The following is a 20,559-nucleotide window of genomic DNA, read 5'->3' on the forward strand; positions in this document are numbered from 1 at the left end:
AAGAAATTTATTAATAACGTAAGTGTGAAAAAAAGCAGAGTTGAATTGTACAGTATTTGGGAAAAAGGCATTTTTGCCAATAACAATGCTCATTGCTCAGCCACAGTGTCTGGTGTTGTGCTTGCAAGTCATATCCGTTCCGAAAGAATTTATTTCAAAAACTTTGCACTGCAAATGTGCTCCATGTTCGATAGCACATAGCTCACATTTGCGAAAACACCTTCTTAATTATAAAGTGATTGAAAAACGATACACTGGACAGAATGGTTGATGAAACCCTGGGTACCTGTTTACGTCGGTCGATCACCGAATTTTAAGTAGAAATTGACAATACCCAGGCCCGCAACCAGCAAATATTTTCGGGGGAGGCATTTAATTTTTATCAAAGAACAAACATTAAAATGATGCATTGTGACATTTTTATGTTAATGTCCACAAACAAAATCGTTAGCATGGCTTCCAACCAGCGTAGCCTACTTTCGGTTTCGATAGTCTACACCAGTGGCGTAGCCAGGAAAAAAAAATTGGAGGGGCCAAATATTTGATGAATTGAAGAGAACGACAAAGTGTTTGATTTAAGACATCGCCACCTGATGTGCAGTGGCGTATCCTGGTGGGTTGAGCAAGGGGAAGCAATGAAACTGGTGGGGGTGAGAGCGTGCCGAACGCACGCGTATTCTAGGGGGGTCCGGGGGCATGCTCCCCCGGAAATTTTTTGCAAAATTACACTCAAATAATGGATTATACCGCTTTCTGGAAACACTTTTAGGATAATATTTGTATGAAATTTATTAGCAGATAAACAGCTATTAACTTATTAAAGGTAGCTCTTACACACGAACGGGCAAAATCTGCGGATAAAATTAGAGAACACCAAAAACTCAGCTACACAAAAACCCAGCAGAGTAGGCTAAGCCATTCTGAAATTGCTTCCACAAATTAGTTAAAAGAAACGTAAATCGAGTAAATTTTGCGCGATTTACAATTTGCAAAATTTATTGGTGTCTTTCTGTGTGTCTAAATTCTAAAACAAGTCCTTGTGGTGTTCATAGCCAGATGTCTTGGAAAACGTTATAAATTTCTACAAATTTTATTATATTTTCAACAAAGCGCTCAACTTCGGAATTCAAGCTTTGAAAATTTGGGGGGGCCATGGCCCTTTCGCCCCCCCCCCCCCCTGGCTACGCCTATGGTCTACACTCTACAGTATGGCTGTACGTGTACGACGTACGTCTATTCATAGTAGGCTACATTTCATACTGCATAGAACGCTGCAAATTTTTTCAAAAAATTTCGGGGGGGGCAAATGCCCCCAATGCCCCCCCCTGGTTGCGGGCTTGACAATACCCAAAAGGAAAAATCCATAAATTGTTTTGCTATTTAGTTGGTGTGTGTGTATCTTCTTTACTAGCTGAAAATATTTTTTTATTCGCAAATAAGCTGACATTCATTTTTTATGCGGCCTGTAAAGTTTTCCTTCAACCTTAATGTGGCTCCTAATAATAATAATAAATAAATAAAATTAATTACAATCTGCACTGAGCTAGGTACTGTAAGACAACCTAAGACAAGATAGTAAGGGGTAACAACTTTAAGAAATCAATGAAATGCACTTCACTGTACACCATGAAACAAACGTAATTTAGCACGAATGTAATTTGTGCTAAAACGTTCGAATTAAATATTTTGTTAATTTGTGAGATTGATGTAGTATTTTTGAATTATGCAATTCAATCCTATCGGGTTGCTATAAATCATCTGTTTATGGTAGCCTACTTTGGAAACATCTGGAGAGATAACTTCTTTTTAAAGAATCTGTTTTGCTTCTCAACATGAAAACATTGATGCAAAATACCCGTAGAGTCATGATAAGCTCGCTCAAATGACAAAATATTCCTATTAAGTATGGGAGCTCTATCATACACATTTCATCCAAAATAAGTTTAATGAGTGAATAGTTGGTTTATTGCAAGAACTGTTTTGCTTCTTTTCTGAGTCCTAAAGTCGTAAAAAGAACACGTCTTCTCCACAGCCTTTTCACTTTTGTATAAAAAAAATAGTTCGAAATGGTGCGAGTCCATACTTTCACAAAGTGCAACAAAACGTCTCGAGTATTGCAAATATCTATATTTTTATCTCTTTTACATTGTTCTTCAACATCTTTTCCCACAGTGAGCAGTTGGGGTTTAGCTTGTAGAAGCAGAAATAAGCAGAAACTATCCAAAAAGCGCATAATCTATAAGTTACAAGATTGACACTTCGCCATGATCACGAGGGTTTCTGCTCATTGATTACAAAATTCTCGTGCAAAAAACCTGAACCAAAATTTAGGTTATAGCCTACAGTATATCTAAACTCAACTATATCACGTTTTTTGTTCAGAAAACAAAGTTATACCGTACTTTTAATTCAGTGGTTCTCAACCGGGGGTCCGCGGACCCCAAGGGGTCCGTGAAGCGATTTCAGGGGGTCCGCGAAAGTTTCCGAGTTTTCGGCATGATTGATAAATTATGAAATTTAAACATTTTTTGTGGTTTGTTTATGTACTAGCCTACAGTGATTCTCAAATTGTAAGTCGCAACGCATTGGTGCGTCGTTTGAAATTGCAAAGGACATGGCACAAAGGTTTGGTTTGGTTAGAACTAAAAATATCATCTAACTGACTTAAACCTTTTTAATAAAGCTATGTTGGCTATGTTCAACTTAATTCTTTTGAGACAGCAGGTTGTTGATATGATTAACTTAGACTGGTGACTAACGTTTGCATCTCTATCACCACTCACAGTTAGTCAGCAGTCAATAACCACTCACAGTTTTGCAATGACTGCAATTATAACGAATTAATATTGATTACAAATGAAAAAAGGGAAAAATTCTTTGTAACGGTTGCAAGTATTCTATTAACTTTTGATAAAATTTATAGAAAAAACATTTAAATCAGTATATAGATTACTGATGTTTGATCCTGTGTGTCAACATATAGCCTAGCTCATAACATAAGTCCATCTCATCAATCGTCAAAAGCGTTGCGAATTTAGCAAATTCTTCCAAGTAGGCTATGTTTTTTGTTTATTTGTCATATCTTTATCCTGCATTGCGGGAAAGCGGGCTTGAGCGCTATGCATCGGTGTACGCCTTCCGACGTACACCTGAACCACGCTGCAGCCGACGGCAATGTCTGTTTCCGGTTGTCTACTCTATTTATGACTTAAATTTGGTACTACCCATCACTCGAAATCGATCACTGGTAGAGGCAATTATCGTAAAGTTTCTTGCCCAGAGAAACAACAGCAAGTGCGGGTGGCTGGAGTCGAACATGCAGGCTCTCGACAGCGATCCCAACGCGCTAACCACTCGGCCACTGCTTATGTAGTAACATAATATTATAATTCCATAAGGAGACGCAATATACCAAAATTTCAAGTAGAATTTTTAGGGGTCCGCGAACGCTTCGAAGGCACCAAAAGGGGTCCACCAAGACAAAAAGGTTGAGAACCACTGTTTTAATTGATCAAAAATTGAAGTCCATTTTGGCATTTGTGCATTTTGGCTCGTATGGGACTTGGCGCTTTTCAAAGCAATATCACTAAAGAACTATGCAATCCACACCTTTGAAATTTTTTGACTTTTCCTAAAAATTATTCAAGTATTTATTCCGCTTTTATTGACATTGCTATGGTCTATATAGTTTTAGAGATATGACGTGATTTTCATAACATACTCGGATATTTAGCCTGCTACTAGCTAGTTCTTTTGTTTTTAAATTATACGGATTAATAGGATTACTGAGCGCCGTCGTGCGTGGAACTGCGACGCAGATATCTCATGAGTTGGCTTTGTTGTAAAGCATTCAACCGTATTGATTCCGCCTTTTGTTTGCAAACTCGAGTTTTGAGTTGCTTTGATTAATCTTTTAATTACATCTGGGTTTCTTTGAAATTATATCAGAGAGTAAGTATACGATAAGCCATGCTGAAAAAGATGTAATTTTACATTGTTTTCTGTGGCCAATACATTTTGTTTCTAACGTATAACAAGAAGCAGTGGAAAAATTCTTGACAAAACTCAGTCTATCTCATAAAACAAACAAATTGATGTGGGAAGTTTTTTGTTAATGTCTTGTTGGAAAGCAACAAGGAGTGAGTTCTTGACCCGCCAATAAACTTCTGCATGTACCGGTACACTTATATTTATATACATATTTATGGATGTTGTTAAAATGTTTTTTATAAAAACGAGAGATTGAAGGATACTGAAACGAACTTGACATCGTCTGTATAAACTGCTCTGCTTTTGTGGAAAAACACGCGTAGCTAAATTGTTCTGCTTTGACAAACATTGCACATACCGTATTGTCAGCAATGAATCTTTACCTAAATGGTAATTTTGCAGTTGCTTGAGAGATTACAAAATTATTTTTTCGCTACGAGGATTGAAAAGTTTTGATATATCTCAGCAGAAACACTATTAGGACCAACTCAATAACTTCAAACTTTGTTTTCAAATATTGATCTTCAAAAGCTTATTTTCACAAAAGCTTACCTCAAAAAGGTGTAGGCATATATCATTTTCTCAATAAATTTGGATGTTTATGTCATTTGGAGCAAAGTTGTTTGTTTGGTTGAAAGAATCTGAAATCAATGTCTCGCTTTTGTAACGTATCGTAACGTAATCTATCAGTCAGCCGCTTTTGAGCCTTTTTGTTTTCGAATACATTTCCGTGACAAAAGATTGGCTTTTGTAATAACGCCATCAACCATAAAGTTGCATTCTTTGACTGCATTTCAAACGCTATACCATACTCAGCAATTTTTCTAAAAAATTGTTGCACAAAATATATATCTGACAAAATAAGGGAAATATGTTGAATTGAATTATTTTTTATACGGATTGTTGTCCTTGTCTCCTAAAAGTAACTAAAAAAAAGGAAAAACGATTTTTATAAAACTCATAAAACTAAAAGGAGAAAGGATTTTTGTCGTTTGGCATAAAAATATGTATATTGAGGTTCATCTTGGTTTGCATGATGAAAAATCAAAATCATAACAAACAATTGCTCGAAGTGATTTTTACAGCCATTTGATCCTTCGCGATGATATCAAGTATAGTTTCTATTACATGAAACCTGTTCAAACTTTTTTTTGAAACTGTTGTTGATTCAAGAATATAATACTTTGTAAATATAACTTAGGCCTACTTCATTTTTTGTTTTTACTTCGACTTTTTCACAAGTAAGATTTTACACAAAACAACTTCAGTGTGAGCCTACCCAATAATGTCGATAAGTTATTTGCAACGTGAGTCGATTGACCAGAGTAGCCTAAGTGGACCAGAAAGCTGTGGCCAAAACTTGATTACTTTTATCAAAATGTTTGCACATTGGAAACAGCAATCCCTTTGTTTCAAATCAGCAAATCACTTTTTGTCATTGGTTCAACCTCTGAACTAATATACAACAAAATTGGTTTTCTGGGTCTTTGGTTCGGAAAAACACCAGCTGGAGAAAGAAACATTATTGGCAAAATTTACAAGCCTACACAGACCGAAAAGTGAGGTAGAGAAGATTCACGAACATGATTTACCTGCAACAAAATTTATTTCTAGAAATGTGCCCTGGAGAAAAGATTGGAGTATATACTTTTCCAGGAACTCCAGTCAATGGTTCCACTGTACAGTCAACATATCGATGCGGTGAAAGTGGGACTTGGCAATTATCTCAAAAGTTTTCTTTTTAAATTAAATATTTTTAGGCTACAAATGCCTTCGAAAAGTTGTCATTCATTTAAAACATGCTGACCTCATTGAACTAAAATACACTATCAATATCTTTTGTAAAGCGTTTATCAAATTCAAACATACAGTAGGCCTAACAATCACAAGAAACGAAAAATAAACTAATTAAAAGAACACTAGTCACAGAACGTCAGTTTTGTGAGTTTATTTATTCCAAGTTTCTTTTGTATTATTTGTGGGTGATTGTTTCTGTCTTGTCATTGAATTGCTTTCATATTTCAAAATACTTTACATATGGTCACAAGCTACTGTGTATAATGAGGTACCTGAAAATACTGTCATTGTCAGAAAAAGAACACTTAAATACACTTCGCTTGCCATATTTTTGATATGGTGATACTTACACTACTGGCTATAGTGTATTTAACAACGGGGCCCCAGTTTTAATTACTTAGTTTAGTTTGTATTTTGGAAGGCGTTTTTTTACCTCACAACTTGGTTTGTCTGCTTACTGCCAGTTTTGCATTGTTGTTGGTGTTTCGAGATAGTTTAGACAAGAATAACAGTGATTCCGTCATTAGGCTTCGGCCTACTTTTCCGGTACATGATTTCAATAGGCTAAAGTTTCATTTTTTTTACTTAACACTTTACTATAAATTTATCTTTAATGTCAAAACAAGATTTAAATACTTTTACCTGTGTTGCAATCATGAACCCAAACGCATTGTCTTTTTTTATTTAGATAATGTGTCATCAACTGCTTCGATTCGATGCTCTCCTGATAAAAACGGCACCCACTTCTTCGATTATACAACACTTGTAGAAGTTCCTTGTAATGTGACTATCAGCGATGTTTTGGTATGTGCGTAAAGTTTTACTATTTAAGTACTAGGTTCAACCTCGTAATTAGTTAATTAGGTTCAACCTCGTAGGTTCAAGCATTTTTAAAATACAATCCCCAATTCTAGGGTGGCCTAACTGCAACTGTAGGGCCTACCTTCATGGGGTTCTTTTATGGAAAGTAAACCAACATATCAGTTCCTTTCGATATTTTCTGCCAGTTCTTATTGCTATTGCATTTGGTATCTAAGCAACCGTTTTTACTTGTTTGCGAATGCGAACATCAGTCAGCTCGAATTATTGTCCTTAGACTGGTATCCAATTGGTAGCTTTTCGTCATAATAGACGCACCCATAAGAGCTTTCATACATGGACAATAAATGCCGAACTTTTCCATTGCATCCATACAACTGATAAATCAAACATTAAAAAGGATTATTTCAGTATACAACTTGTACGTCATTTCAGGATGTTCATTTTACAGATCGTGTTTTGTAGCTATTTGCTTACGCCACGTTACTTTGCCAAATATTATATTGATTTAGGGCTTCATACGAATTTTCATGTTTGGTCAGGATTCGGCCTTAAAACATAAGTCGCTAAAAACACTTTATCATTGGTCAAAGTGTATTTTTCTATTATCTGGCCATAGCAAAGTGTAGGCCTACTACTGTATATAGGCTAATGGTAGTTTTAAAATCTGAACATTACATCGTATCAACTATTGGCTACGTATTTACGTAAGTTATTGAATACAAGACTGAATTTTACTGTATTTTTGGCGCTCAAATACTCTAGACTTGTCTAGCGAGCCAGTAAACTAAATATGACAACACCTGAATCAAACTGTTCATAAAGTAATTGATGCATACTGGGCCGTTAAGCAAACTTCTGGGCTCCGTGAAAACAAAACAAATAAGGTTTCAAAGGGTCTTTTCGAGAAGTTTGGTTTTGAGGTGGGAATCTTTTTTTGGTACCGTGGTTTCAGGTACAAGGCATTTATATGCTCCATTTTAGATTTCTAGACATCTCAAAAGCTTCCGGTCCCCGGTCCAAAGGTATCCCTGGACGTCCTCCTGTCAACGCTGGTGTCTGCACTAAGCTTGTTTTGGCCATTGTTAATTGCTCATGTTCCAAACAGGAGAAATAATAAAATGCATCATGTTCGCATCAAAAAAGAATAATATTTGATTCAACCAGAGACTAAATAATAGCAACATTAACTTATTTGTCAGGATAATTATCAAAACTTCGACAGCAATCAATACATCAAGGCTTTGGGAATGACGGAAGTATTGGTGTCACAAAACGACGACTTATCACCTAATGAAATTAAAACAGTGTCACAATTCTTGTACGACTTCAGCCATTTGGTAAAAAGCTATGATAATCGCACGGAAGTGGTGAGTGCAGCCTAAAGGCTTTATCACGGTTTACATTTTGCTTCCTTGAGAATACTCATTGTTATCTTTTTTGATGGTTAAAAGTAAGAGCTATACAACTTACTGCTTTTTGTATGTTCTATTCTCGTAGGTTTTTTTGGTTTGTCAGAAACGGATTAAATTAGTAACTCAAAATCATGAGGAATAACTCATTCAATGACAGATCAATTACGCTTCTTTAATTGTTTTATCTTAATAAATTGATGTTGTTGACTGATGGCAAAGTTTTCGCAATTTGTAAGAAAACATTTATCAACCCAGACAGCTACTTTATCTGGCCCCGATCTGGTAAAGACGCTGTCTGGGAAGTAGGGTATTATTATTTTGATACATTTAGGTTGCCCAAGTTTTTCCTCACATCGTTCAAATAATGTCAAATTTGAGCGTACAACTCTCTAATTCTGAAAAAAGCGTGAACGTCACTGAAGATAGAGAAATCGCAGCTGAAGATCACCCAGGAAGGACTGCAGTTTTGGCTTTAGAAAACTTTAGTGAATATATTGAATACACCGGAGAAAACCAAACTTTTAATGCTGACTTTCTTTACGTTGAAGTGAGTACAAAACGACATCATAACTACAGCAGTTTGAAAGTTGACTTTGGAATTAATTTCAGTTTTTAATCGCTTTTCCACAACTAGTAGCTGCTACCAGGCAAGGTTTTTTCAAGTTTTTTAAGGAAGCGAAACCATCCCTCAAAATACAGTCTACTTCTGTGACAACAGCAAAGAATTAGCAGTTAGTCTTGTAAGCGAGATCGCTGTCCACTCGGTATTGATTTGAATTAAGCAAACCTGTCGCTATTAGCCTACATGCGATATGACGCTAAACCCCTCATAATAGAAAGTGACTGCACAAAACCTGATCACTTACACAATGCACGGCTATGCATTGCCCGTTTAACTGCCACGCTTTTTTGATGCATTTTTCAAAATTTAGCTTGAGCAAGGCTGTGATTTTAAATTGCTGTTTTTTGAAAACGGTGACTGCCAGAAAAAAAATCAACACATGAAACTTATTGCATTTTCAACAGTCTTTAGAAATATGTTTACAAATTTTTTGTATTTATTTTTGAAAATACCTTAAATGACTAAAATTTCTGACAAAATACAAAAATTCGTTTTTTGATTTTTTTTTCGTTCCGTTTAGATGTCTGCAACACATACAGCATTGCAAACGTGAAAGTAGCCTACTTGTCAGTATCGTCTTTAAAAATGGCATAACGCAAAGAAGTGTAAGCAGATAAAATTGATTCATATGAACGAAAATTAGTCGATGCCTGCCGTTAACTACTTGACTGTCTCATGGTAAAGCGTAACTGCAATGAAGGAAGAATTCTCTGCTGATGGGCTACAACCCATTATTTTGCTTCCGAAAAGATGGATTACAGAGTATAGTTATAGTGTTATTCATTTCGTCTGAAACGCTTACTTTTCTCTCTTTCCCTCCTGAATATTATTTTGAAACATCCCAACAAGATATGTGTTCTCTTTCAAAAAGGGTAGCTTTAACATTTCTCACAAACATTTCTCAACTCACTTTCATTGCGTCAGAACGAGATTGAGCGAACTGCCGATTCAGACCAGGTCACGCTTTAAACACTGCAGCTTGAAAGTTAAGTGGGAAAACATTTCAAAAATCTTGCTTAACTTGCAAAATCAGTTTTTCGAAGATGATGTTGGCCCATTTCACTTTGTGAGGAACTGTTCCATAATTTTGAAGACCGTTTTCCCGAGCTTGAGGTAGCCTACCCTTTGCTTTTCGGATCTTTGATATTAAAGAAATTCTTCTTGATGCCTACCTGTCCCAGCGTTATGCGAATCATAATCTCCAGCTGCCCTTCAACAAGTTTGACGTTGCTTATGCTGAAAAAAAAATTTGCAGGTAGCCTACTAAATGATTTTCAAAGTTAAAAAGATTAAACTGTAATCACAGAATTTGAACTCGATCAAGATGCCGTCCACTCCGATTTTTCACTTGGTTAGCGGGTGACTTTATTCGAAGAATCTTCAAGATCAAGCGGCGCTGGTTCAACTCTCGAGGTGTGCGCTTGAGCAACGCATTTTAAGGACAGCTCTCCATTCAGTGGCACCCAGTGAATGGCATAATCCCGGCAAAAACATTTTAGCAATCGGAAAACTTCACTCTGTCAATCTCGGTAATCGGCCCTGCGTCGAAAGCCTCTACAAGTATGCGAAACCACCAGAAATATCCTATCAAGGTTTTGTCAGTCCGAGAATAAAAAATTCAAAATCAAACCAAGATGCTGGTGAAGTCTGCGGCAAATTGCTCGAGATAACATATTCTGAAAAATATAACTGCATTGCGTTGTCAATTCCTCTGGCAACCGCATGGCCAGAATGTCACCCTGAACGCATTAATGCACGTATCAATCAACTGCCCAGAACTGCTTAGGCGTGCTGAGGAGGGTGCGCAAAAGATAGTTGAGAAGTGACAAAGGTCGACAGAGATGACATGCCCAACAAGTATGACAGAATATGACGTGAAAAGAACCCGCCAATTCGTTAAATGAGGATGAAATAAATGTTGATGGACGGGAACCTGAATTTTCGTAAAATGAGATTGAAACTGAAATTATGTTTTGTAAAATGTGCACTTACATTAATAAATGATTCGTTTTAGGAGCTATATGATTATATTATTTTTACATAGCCTACTTAGATGAAATAGTTGTGATCTCTTGAAATTCTTTAGCAGTTATCCAAGCTATAACGGTATGACATTCTTTTAATTAAAATATCAAATTTGAACAACAATTTGGAATTCACCGAAACAAAGCAAATCCAAATTTCAAGCGAAATTTTATTAGTAAAATTCCAAAAGAAACAGTAAATAGAAAATAATAATACAACCAGTAGGCTATTTGTGCCCTTTAATATAGCCTACAGCGTGCATGAAGTGTATCACATTTGTTACAGAAACAAATGTTTGTTTATCCAACTCATTATTATCAACAGGTTTCTTTTCGCATTGAAGGTTGGAAGCAAAAAACAACGAAGTATTTTATCCAACTGAGCATGCAAAAATGTGAACTTTTGAGATAATTTAGTCATTTCGCTAATTCATTACTGTATGTTTTACTTGAACCAAGCTTATTTATTTGCATGTTTAGGTTACAGGAAGTACCAATCCAGAAACAGTAGAAGAATTATACTTTCCTATACAGCCTTCAGCAGTCAAGATTGATGTGGTACCTTTCACAGTTACCATTCCTAAAAGCACTGTTGCCAAAGCTCTGAGCGGCAGTAGCAGGCCGAATCACCTGAAAGTCACTTTCATGGTATACTACAATGATGGCATGTTTAAATCAAACGATACCGTTAGCTCGGTAAGAAGTATTCAGTTTTAGCATAGAATTTACGACAACTAGAGATTACTATGCTTTAATAAAAATAGCTTGAGGATCAAGGGCAGAGCCTGCCGATAGAGGCAGAGGGGCGGAAAAACTTCATCAACTTGTATGTTTCTCATTGGATCGATTTTGCTATAAATTTACCTTTCACAAATTTCCATTTACCTCAGTGGGGATAATACGTACAGTTAGGTACATTAAATATCGTAATTGTAACAAAAGAGATTATTGCAGCCATACAAAAACTTGCTGTGATCAAAAACGGCTTTGACTCTGGACTGATCGTAAAGGTTTTTCATACTTGCGGTTTGTAATAGGTCGCCATGATTATTGTCTGCATTTTAGTTCATTAATCCAGGGATTTAAAAGTGAATTCCACGGAACTCTTAGGAGTTCCGTAAAAGGGCTATAGTGTTCCAGGAACGACTAAATAGTTTTGAAAGAAAACAATTCAACATTTTTGTTGAACCTTTAACCACAGATCAGCAGCATAAGAAATGCAAATACGGCATATTGCACTGCCACAGGCGATCACAATGTTCTGCTGCATATGCATAGGTCACTGAACATACAGCAATTTGGCAATGCAATCATTGCGCCTAAAAGGACATTGACGTTCGTTCCTGCTTTCAACACCGTATAGGCTATGGGATTCTCTCACTCCAGTCACGTAGGGAAATCCTTCAACAGTACCCAGTCTTCCGCTGTGTCCAACCTCCGGTTTCACGGCATTGCATTTTGATTTTACACTTTAACCCTATCTGTAGCGACACGGGGTTTTATGAGGACGCCCCACTCTAGTAGTGAAATATTTCATAGAAGGAAATATGCTAGAAATGTGAAATTTCTTGACTTTTAGTTTTCATTCTTTGCAAATTTTCTAAACCTAACTGGTCATTTTTCTACCTTCCTGCCCTTCACAATAAGTATTTCGTCTCAGGTGGCTAGACATTTTCCTGCAATTCTAGATATGTATAATTTAATGCAAGTGCAATATAAATGTTAGTGCAATAACTTTGAAATGTAAAAATGCCTTATATTTATGAGAAAAAGTATTTTTTTGTTTAGTTTAGCATTACTTTATGTGATAATTCAAAAATTTCAATTTTGAAGCTATTTTCGGGAAAGTAGAATAAAAACTGACTTTCTGAAGTCTTTTCATCTCCAACAATTTATTTCAATAAATTTGTTGGTTAAAAAATTAATTTCTATACGCACAATACACATGGCTATCATCTTGTAAAATAGTTTGGCTCTGTGATTTTCATAGCTCCCGTTATGAGCGATTAATTAGCACAGGGCTAAGATAGCCTGTGAAGTGCTTTTCGCGTACGAAATAAGCTCGTATTAAGATATGGTTAACGGTTTTAAGATAAAGCCACGTGGCCAACGATATTTCAATTACAATCATTATCGGATGCAGGGAGGCGATTGTTCACCTTTAAAGTGAACGAAAGTAACTTTATTCACGGTGTATTTTCATGATAGGATTGATGTACATTGTACATGTAGACTTCTATATCATTGCGTTCTGATGAAATCACCCTCCCCTTCTAAGGCAGTTACTGGATCCGCCCCTAGCTACCACTGGGAGCTTGAGAAAAATATGTCAAATTTTAAGAAATTTTTTATTGTTTTGCATAAAGAGGAAAACATTGTTCATCATTTTTATCAAATATTTAGCGATGCCGCTGTGAATAGGTAGCCTATAGTCTTATTTATTATGACTAGGCAAGAGCATAACTGCAACAGTTTGACAGTAATAGCTTGTTTTATTTAAAAATGGCGTCGGTGGCACTGTTGGATGCTTGTGGAGTATAGAATAAAGCTGTGAGCTGACTATTTGGTGAGATACGTGCGTGTGTCCTCATCAGGAATTACTTAAATCTTACGTACGTGTCGAAAACATTTGAGTTGATATTTTTGATATGTTATATCTCTTAGTAATAAAACATGAACCAGCTAAAGTTACTTTGTTTTGTCTGTCTATGGTTCAACAAAGCAAACTCTCTACCAAAGCTTTATAATTTAAACTACATTATCAAAACGTCATGCACCAAATATTTCTTATGTTTACCAGATTTTATCCGTCAAAATAGAGACCAACGCCACATTGGATAAATTAAAGGATTCGATAAAAATCGCATTTAGAAATGAAACTTCAAAATACGGCCAAATCGACGGCACCAGGAAAACCGAGGACATTGCTACTGTGGTAAGCGAAAACAATGAATCAATTACAGAATAATGTTTCTTTCAATATTAGGGCTAAGCCTGGATTCAAGTAAAGCAATTTTGTTTACTTGAGTAATAAGTAAAGATTAAAAATATACTCGAGTTAAGCTACTTAAGAATTTTAAGTAATAAGAAAAGTTCAGTTCAGTTTGTTTTCATTTCTGGCCATCACAACGAAAAAACAATATATGTCAAATATAGCAGAGGTCTAGAAATGTAGAAGCGACAAAGCGCGCACGTTATAACGTGCATGATACTAAAACAGGACAATCAGTTTAAAATACGGCGCGGTCGCAACACCTTATTAGAATTTTTAAAAAAATTGAAAAAAAAAAGAGAAAAATAAGTTGGTGATTTTTTTCTTTTAACATTTTATCATCATCATCATTAAGTTCCTTCCTCTCGTCGAGAGTTAGAGGCAATGAGACGCCAAGTTTCTCTGTTGTGAGATGTTTTTACTGCAGTTTTGTAATTAAGTCCTGACCAGTCTTCAATATCATTAGTCCAAATTCTTGGTGGTACGCAACGCACCAGTCCTTGCAAGACTAACAAAAACAAAACAAAACAAAAACAAAACAAAAAAACGATACACTAGATATTACTAAAACAGCTTAGAAATATAAACATATTGTTAAAGGCTTTTTTTTAAGTCACGTAGACAATGCTGGTATTCAGTTAATAGCGTCCCGTTTAGTTGTAATCGTAGGCGTATATGCAACCCGCAGGCCGCCGCTGCAGACGAAGTGCTACATGCTCGTGATATTGTAAGCGCTCTTGAAACATCTTACAGAAACTAGAGAGAACTTTTAGCCGTCGTCAGTGTAGCCCAGCGGTCCAGAGTTAGGAAGGCAGCAACCTCGACGAGGTACTGGGCTCGATTTCACCCCCACCACCACTTTTTCTCTTCATTATCAAAGTTCAAAGCAAGAATCAACTCTCTGGCCGACCCCCAGAAGAGTCACAACGACTGCAGTCAACTGGTCTACAAAAAAAAATCTGCAATGTAGGCGAGTATAAAAAGTTTCGTTGTAAAGAAGTAGGTGTATAAGCATATTTGTGATATCCTCATAGTGAAACTTTTTGCCGATATTATATTGGCAAAATGAGCCGTTACAATGTGACATTTACTTGGTAATAGCAAAGTTCAAACAAAAGTAATCAGACAAAGAAACAGAAGGGCATCAAGAATACATGTCTAACACGGTTCAAAACTTTACTGAAGTCCAGAAAGCAGAAGTACAGGTTTCCCTGTGTTCTATCGACCTCTCCAAGTGTCCTGATTAAAAATGTGAGTAGTAAGTAATACCGCATCTCGGACCCCCATGCCCCATGCTGTGACGTCAAAAAAGAAACAAACCAAAAACCACTCATGCATGACAATGATGTTGTTTGTTTCTATGATGACGTCAAGGTGTTCAAGCTCCAGGGTTGCCTGAAGTCCCACTTTCTGTGTAAATTCACCCGCCAAAATTCAAATGTATAAAGAATAAACAAAGAAATTAGAGGATGATTCAAGCTCCAGTGTTGCCAGATGTATGGTAAACATGTTCCACATGAGTGTTCAAGTGTGACAAGAACCACTCATGTGTGACAATGAATTGTTGTTTGTTTCTATGATGACGTCAAGGTGTTCAAGCTTCAGGGTTGCCAGATGTATGGTAAACATGTTCCACATGAGTGTTCAAGTGTGACAAGAACCACTCACATGTGACAACGAATTGTTGTTTGTTTCTATGATGACGTCAAGGTGTTTAAGCTCTAGGGTTGCCAGAAGTCCCACTTTTTGTCTAACTTCACCCGCCAAAAATTGAAATGTATAAAGAATAAACAAAGAAATTAGAGCATGATTTAAGTTCCAGGGTTGTCAGATGTATGGTAAACATGTTCCACATGAGTGTTCAAGTGTGACAAGAACCACTCACATGTGACAATGAATTGTTGTTTTTTTCTATGATGACGTCAAGGTGTTCAAGCTCCAGGGTTGCCAGAAGTCCCATTTTGTGTAAATTTCCCAGCCAAAAATTCAAATGCATAAAGAATAAACAAAGAAATTAGAGTAGAACACTGGACGATCAGTCTCAACGCACATTATTTTGTGGTGTTTAAAAACCCTAGAGACAACTCCCAGATACTTCATTTGGCAAAGCTAGCTTATCCGAGGCAAACGGGTGTTCTTCAAGAAGCTTTTGCAGACCCAACATCTAAGCCTTTCGGTTATTTACTGTTGGATTTTAAACAAAGCACCCCGGAAAAATTTTGATTGCGAACTGACATCTTTCCAGGAGAAACCAATTTTGTATACATCCCCATTCCTTGATGAACTTCTTTCCAAAGCGAATCCTAATGTTGCTAAGGGGGTTATAAAGTCAGCAGATAACGAATTGATTAAGTGTGTTTGTGATTGCTGCTACAACGTGTTGAAGGGCAACGTCCCCATCTCTTCAAAGCAAAAGGCAAATCTGCTTAAATACAAGAAACCTTTGCGTGAGCTGGCCAAAAAGAAGACCAGTCTTACTACAAAACGACAGATTAATCAACACGGAGGCTTTCTGGGAGCTCTCCTATCCGCCGTTGTTCCTGCGATCGCTGGGTTGATCGGCACTTTGGCTTCAAAATAACAAAATGGAGAGTGTCAAAAAGATGAGCCTTGTGGAACCACGCCTTCTAACATCGATGCGAGAAAAGAACATGCAAAAACCTCCTTTGCTGAACGCGATGAGTGAGTTGGACTCCAAAATGAATGACATTCTTTCTCGTTCTGATCTGACCACGAGTGAAAAAGTGAAACTTTACGATCAAATCTTGCAGCAGTACATTGTTTATCGTGAAAAATATGTCGACACTCAAACAAAGATTGTTCTTGAAGAGAAACGACATTTTACTGAGGATGACATATTGGCAGGAGTTGCAAAACCCTACCTCGGAAAAAAGTCGTGGTCTTGTGGACTTCATGAAAAACAATTCTTCTCTCGGTAGGAACAAATCAGGCGAACTTACTATTCATGGACAGGCGATTCCTAACTCTAATATAAAACATTTGATTTCGGCTGTTGTTCATAAATCCAAAAACTTTCAACCGACCGGTTTGAAAGAGTTACAAGAAGAGTTGGGTGATACTCGCTCTTTTCCTAGTCTCAAAAAGAAGATAACATGGCGCCAGCACGATTGATTTTACTAGTCTTGTGGTGGTCGGTTGCATCGCAAAACAATTTCAAACAGATTTGATCACGACATCTACAAGGTAGAAGCGATTCTAGGGAAGAGAAAAAAAAATCGAAAGAAACAGATCCTTGTAAAGTGGCTCGGTTACCCGGACAAGTTCAATTGCTGGATTGATGAAGCGAGTGTTGTGCGTTATGGCTGAGTGGAAAATGTGTGGAAAAAACGTTCCCAGAAGTGAAATAGTCTATTTTTTTCAAATGGTTGTCATTTTGATTGTGATATCGTTCAGTCTCTACAATCTGACTTTAGAAGAGGATCCGCACAAACTTTGGATCGTGTTGCTTTCCAATTGTTTAGAGTTGGTTATGCCCCAACCCAAAATAAAATATCCAAAGAAAAATGTTTTACCTAACCCTGCCGAGTAACAGTTCCATGAAATTTTTCGCCTCCAACACCTTGACGGATTATGTGGTCAGACTACCGAATGAGATCAACTTGGAAGGAGATTGGGAGGTTGGTATCGCCGAAATCCAATATCCACACTCCTGGAGGAACATCTTCAACTCGGTCAATAATTGGTTGCGCTATGTAGACGGTGTAATTGACATTGTCGTGGCCTTGGATTCTGGTCACTACCCTAATCCTCCAGCCATCCTTCAATACTTGGAAATGAAATTAAAGCGTAGGCTACAATTGGAACACAATTGTCATTACACTTGTATTACAATCCTTACACAGGGCTTATCAATTTGTTGGTCAAAAGCGGCGCCCACATCACGATGGGTGAAGGACTTGCTGGATTGTTGGAGTTCCATAGAAAGCGTTTTAAAAGCGGTGAATATGAAGCAAGACGCCACGTACATATACAGTATACACCAAGGTTTTTATGCCATGTACTTGTATTGCGATGTGGTAGAACCCCGGGTGGTTGGCGACACCTTAGCTCCTTTGCTGGGTATAGTTAAGGAAAAGATGGTGATTACATTTATCGAAGAAGTGAGAAAGTGCATTATCACACCGTTCAACTGAAAAACTTCGACACGGTACATATATCGTTGCGAGACGATCAGGGCAAGCCAGTTCAATTTGAGACGGGAAACGTAGTGGTCACGCTTCACTTTCGGAAAAGACTTCTTCATCAACTATAATGCCTCACAAGCCCGCGTTCTGTTGCAACGCAAGAGCCTACGAAAACTACTACATCTCCCAGGTTGGTCACGGTTCACCAGGCATTTTTTTTCCGGTGCCCAATATCAAAACGGTTATGGTTTGGGGAGTATATTTTTTAGCCTCGGAAAAGCAATCTTGCCTTTGATCAAGTCAGGAGCAAAGACGGTTGGAAAAGAAGTTCTCAGGTCAGGTGCACATTTTGCTTCAGATGTGTTATCTGGAAAAAGTGCAAAAGAAGCAGCTTTACAAAGATCGAAGCAGGCTGGTGTCAATTTAATGAAACGCGTCGCAGCCCCGGTCCATCAAATCCCACCACACGAGACCTTTTTCTCATCTCCGCCTGCCAAAAGGCGAAAGAAAATCAAAAAATCCAACAGTTTGAAAAAACGTAGACGGAAAGCAGTCGTATCAGAAAACATTTTCGATGGCTAGCTTGATTCATGAAAAGTCTTGTGAAGGGTTGAAAACCGAGCTGGATTTGTTTGCTGTTCCGCCTACCCAAACCAGTTTGGAAAGTGGACATTACGACATTACGTGGAACATCGCCCGTAATCTACTCTCACCGACAGCGGTCCTGTCGAATTTTTGATTGTCGAGGAAGGTGACTACTACATCGATTTGGCAACACCTTACTCTACGTTCGTGCTAAAGTGGTCAAAAACGACGGCACAAATTTAGAAGCAGACGATGCCGTTGCTCCGGTTTGCAATTGGTTGCACAGTCTGTGGTCACAGATCAACTTAAGCCTAAACAACAGCCAGATTTCCCAATCGAATCACACGTTTCCCTACAGAGCCTACTTGGAGACTCTCCTCAGTTTCGGAGGACCTGCAAAATCTTCACAGCTCTCTGCAAACTTATGGTACAAGGACTCCAAGGATAAGTTTGATACGCTCGCTGATGCAAATGTAGGCTTCAATCGACGCAAGGCGTTGACCCGAGAAAGTCGATCGGTGGACATGATCGGGAAATTGCATCTGGATATGACCTTTCAGAATCGATATTTACTCAACGGAGTCGAGATGAAACTCAAATTGAATAGAGCCTCTGACGCGTTTTGTCTCATGGGGAAGGAAAGGTCAAACTGCAAGAAGTGGTTTTATTCTGTAGAAAGGTCAAACCCAGTGACCCTGTAAGAATCGCCCACATCAAGGCGCTCCAGTCTGGAACAGCCAAGTATCCAATCCGCCGTGTAGAAACAAAAGCTTTTACCGTGCCAAGAGGCAATCTCACCGTCACCAAAGAAAATCTCTTTCTCGGTCAGTTACCAAGAAGAGTGGTGATCGGCATGGTGGACAATGCTTCTTTCAACGGTCTGTCGGCTAGAAATCCGTTTGATTTCAAATTTCAAAAGTATATACGCAGCTACCTCTCCCTATTTACAGGAACAAGTCAATAATACGCAGACAAAGGCAATGATATCTCCAGAGCAGAATATCCAGGCGAATATACCCTGTTTGCATTTGATTTGACACCGGACCTTGGTTCGGGGGCAAGTCATTTCGAATTAATAAAGCATGGCAACTTGCGATTGGAAATTCACTTTGCGACAGCCTTACAGCAAACTATTATCAACGTCATCGTCTATGCAGAGCACGACAATCTTCTAGAAATTGATCGCAACAAAAGTGTCATATTCGACTATTTGGCATGAACTCGGACCAGATTTCAAGGATTTTATTCAACGACTCTTGTCTAAAGCTGATTTTCAAGGGTGTGTACGCGAGAGACATGTTGCCCCAAGACGTATCTCCCCCTGCCGCCTTTGTCTTCAACACCGACGAAAGCGATCAACCGGGTGAACACTGGGTTGCTGTTTATTTGAATGGTCACGAGCAAGGCGAATTTTTCGATTCTTTTGGTATCCGACCCTACCAGCGTGAATTTATCGATTTCATGCATCTCCACTCGATCGATTGGATTTGGAACCACACCACAATTCAAGGACCTTTGTCGCTTGTCTGTGGTCACTATTGCATGTATTTTCTATTAAAACGCTGTCGCGATGTATCCATGAAGGCGATTGTCTCAAATTTTCATTCAAATCTTAATGCAAACGATCGTGCTATTGAAGACTTTGTACGCCAGCATTATAGAATAAAAATTTAATTTGTACATTTGTTTAGTTGTTTTTTTTTTGTTTTTTATTATGTATTTGTGTCTATTACACAGTTGTTGCATTTTTACCTCAATTTCATGTTGTTCTTTTTTTCGTTGTTTTGTTTGTTTTTTTTGTTATGTAGCCTATGCATGTCTATTACACCATTGCTTCATTTTTATCTCAACTTTTTTTTCTTCTTTGGGTATGAAATTAGAAAAAAAAAATTCTTCCTGCTTCACCTTTCAATGCATTTTTTTTATTCTACCTTTGCACTTAAAATTATATTGTTGTTGTTGCCTAATAAGAAAAAAACAAAACAAAAATACAAGTTGTCAATTTTATTTTATCGCAAAGCGCAAAAAGCTAAAATGATGCAGGTGCAAAGCGAAATTTGTTCTATAAAAAAGAAAAAAATACAAGTTATAGCAATTTTATTTTATTGCAAAGCACAAAAAGCTAAAATGATGCAGGTGAAAAGAAACAAGTTTCTTTTCGAAATTTGTT

General features: G+C 37.5%; 1 protein-coding gene across 1 annotated transcript in view; it reads left to right on the plus strand.

The window, feature by feature from the left end:
- The first annotated feature begins 5,606 nt into the window (after positions 1-5,606).
- Positions 5,607-20,559, plus strand: part of LOC145788328 (adhesion G-protein coupled receptor G7-like) — a 29,673-nt gene continuing 14,720 nt past the window's right edge. The window contains exons 1-6 of the mRNA XM_082600106.1: positions 5,607-5,697; positions 6,476-6,591; positions 7,809-7,976; positions 8,353-8,568; positions 11,148-11,363; positions 13,468-13,602. Of these exons, the coding sequence (XP_082456232.1) occupies positions 5,607-5,697; positions 6,476-6,591; positions 7,809-7,976; positions 8,353-8,568; positions 11,148-11,363; positions 13,468-13,602 (942 nt within the window). The remainder of the gene's footprint in view (positions 5,698-6,475; positions 6,592-7,808; positions 7,977-8,352; positions 8,569-11,147; positions 11,364-13,467; positions 13,603-20,559) is intronic.

This window comes from Aplidium turbinatum, chromosome 2 (assembly GCF_918807975.1).
Source record: "Aplidium turbinatum chromosome 2, kaAplTurb1.1, whole genome shotgun sequence".
NCBI lineage: Eukaryota > Metazoa > Chordata > Ascidiacea > Aplousobranchia > Polyclinidae > Aplidium > Aplidium turbinatum.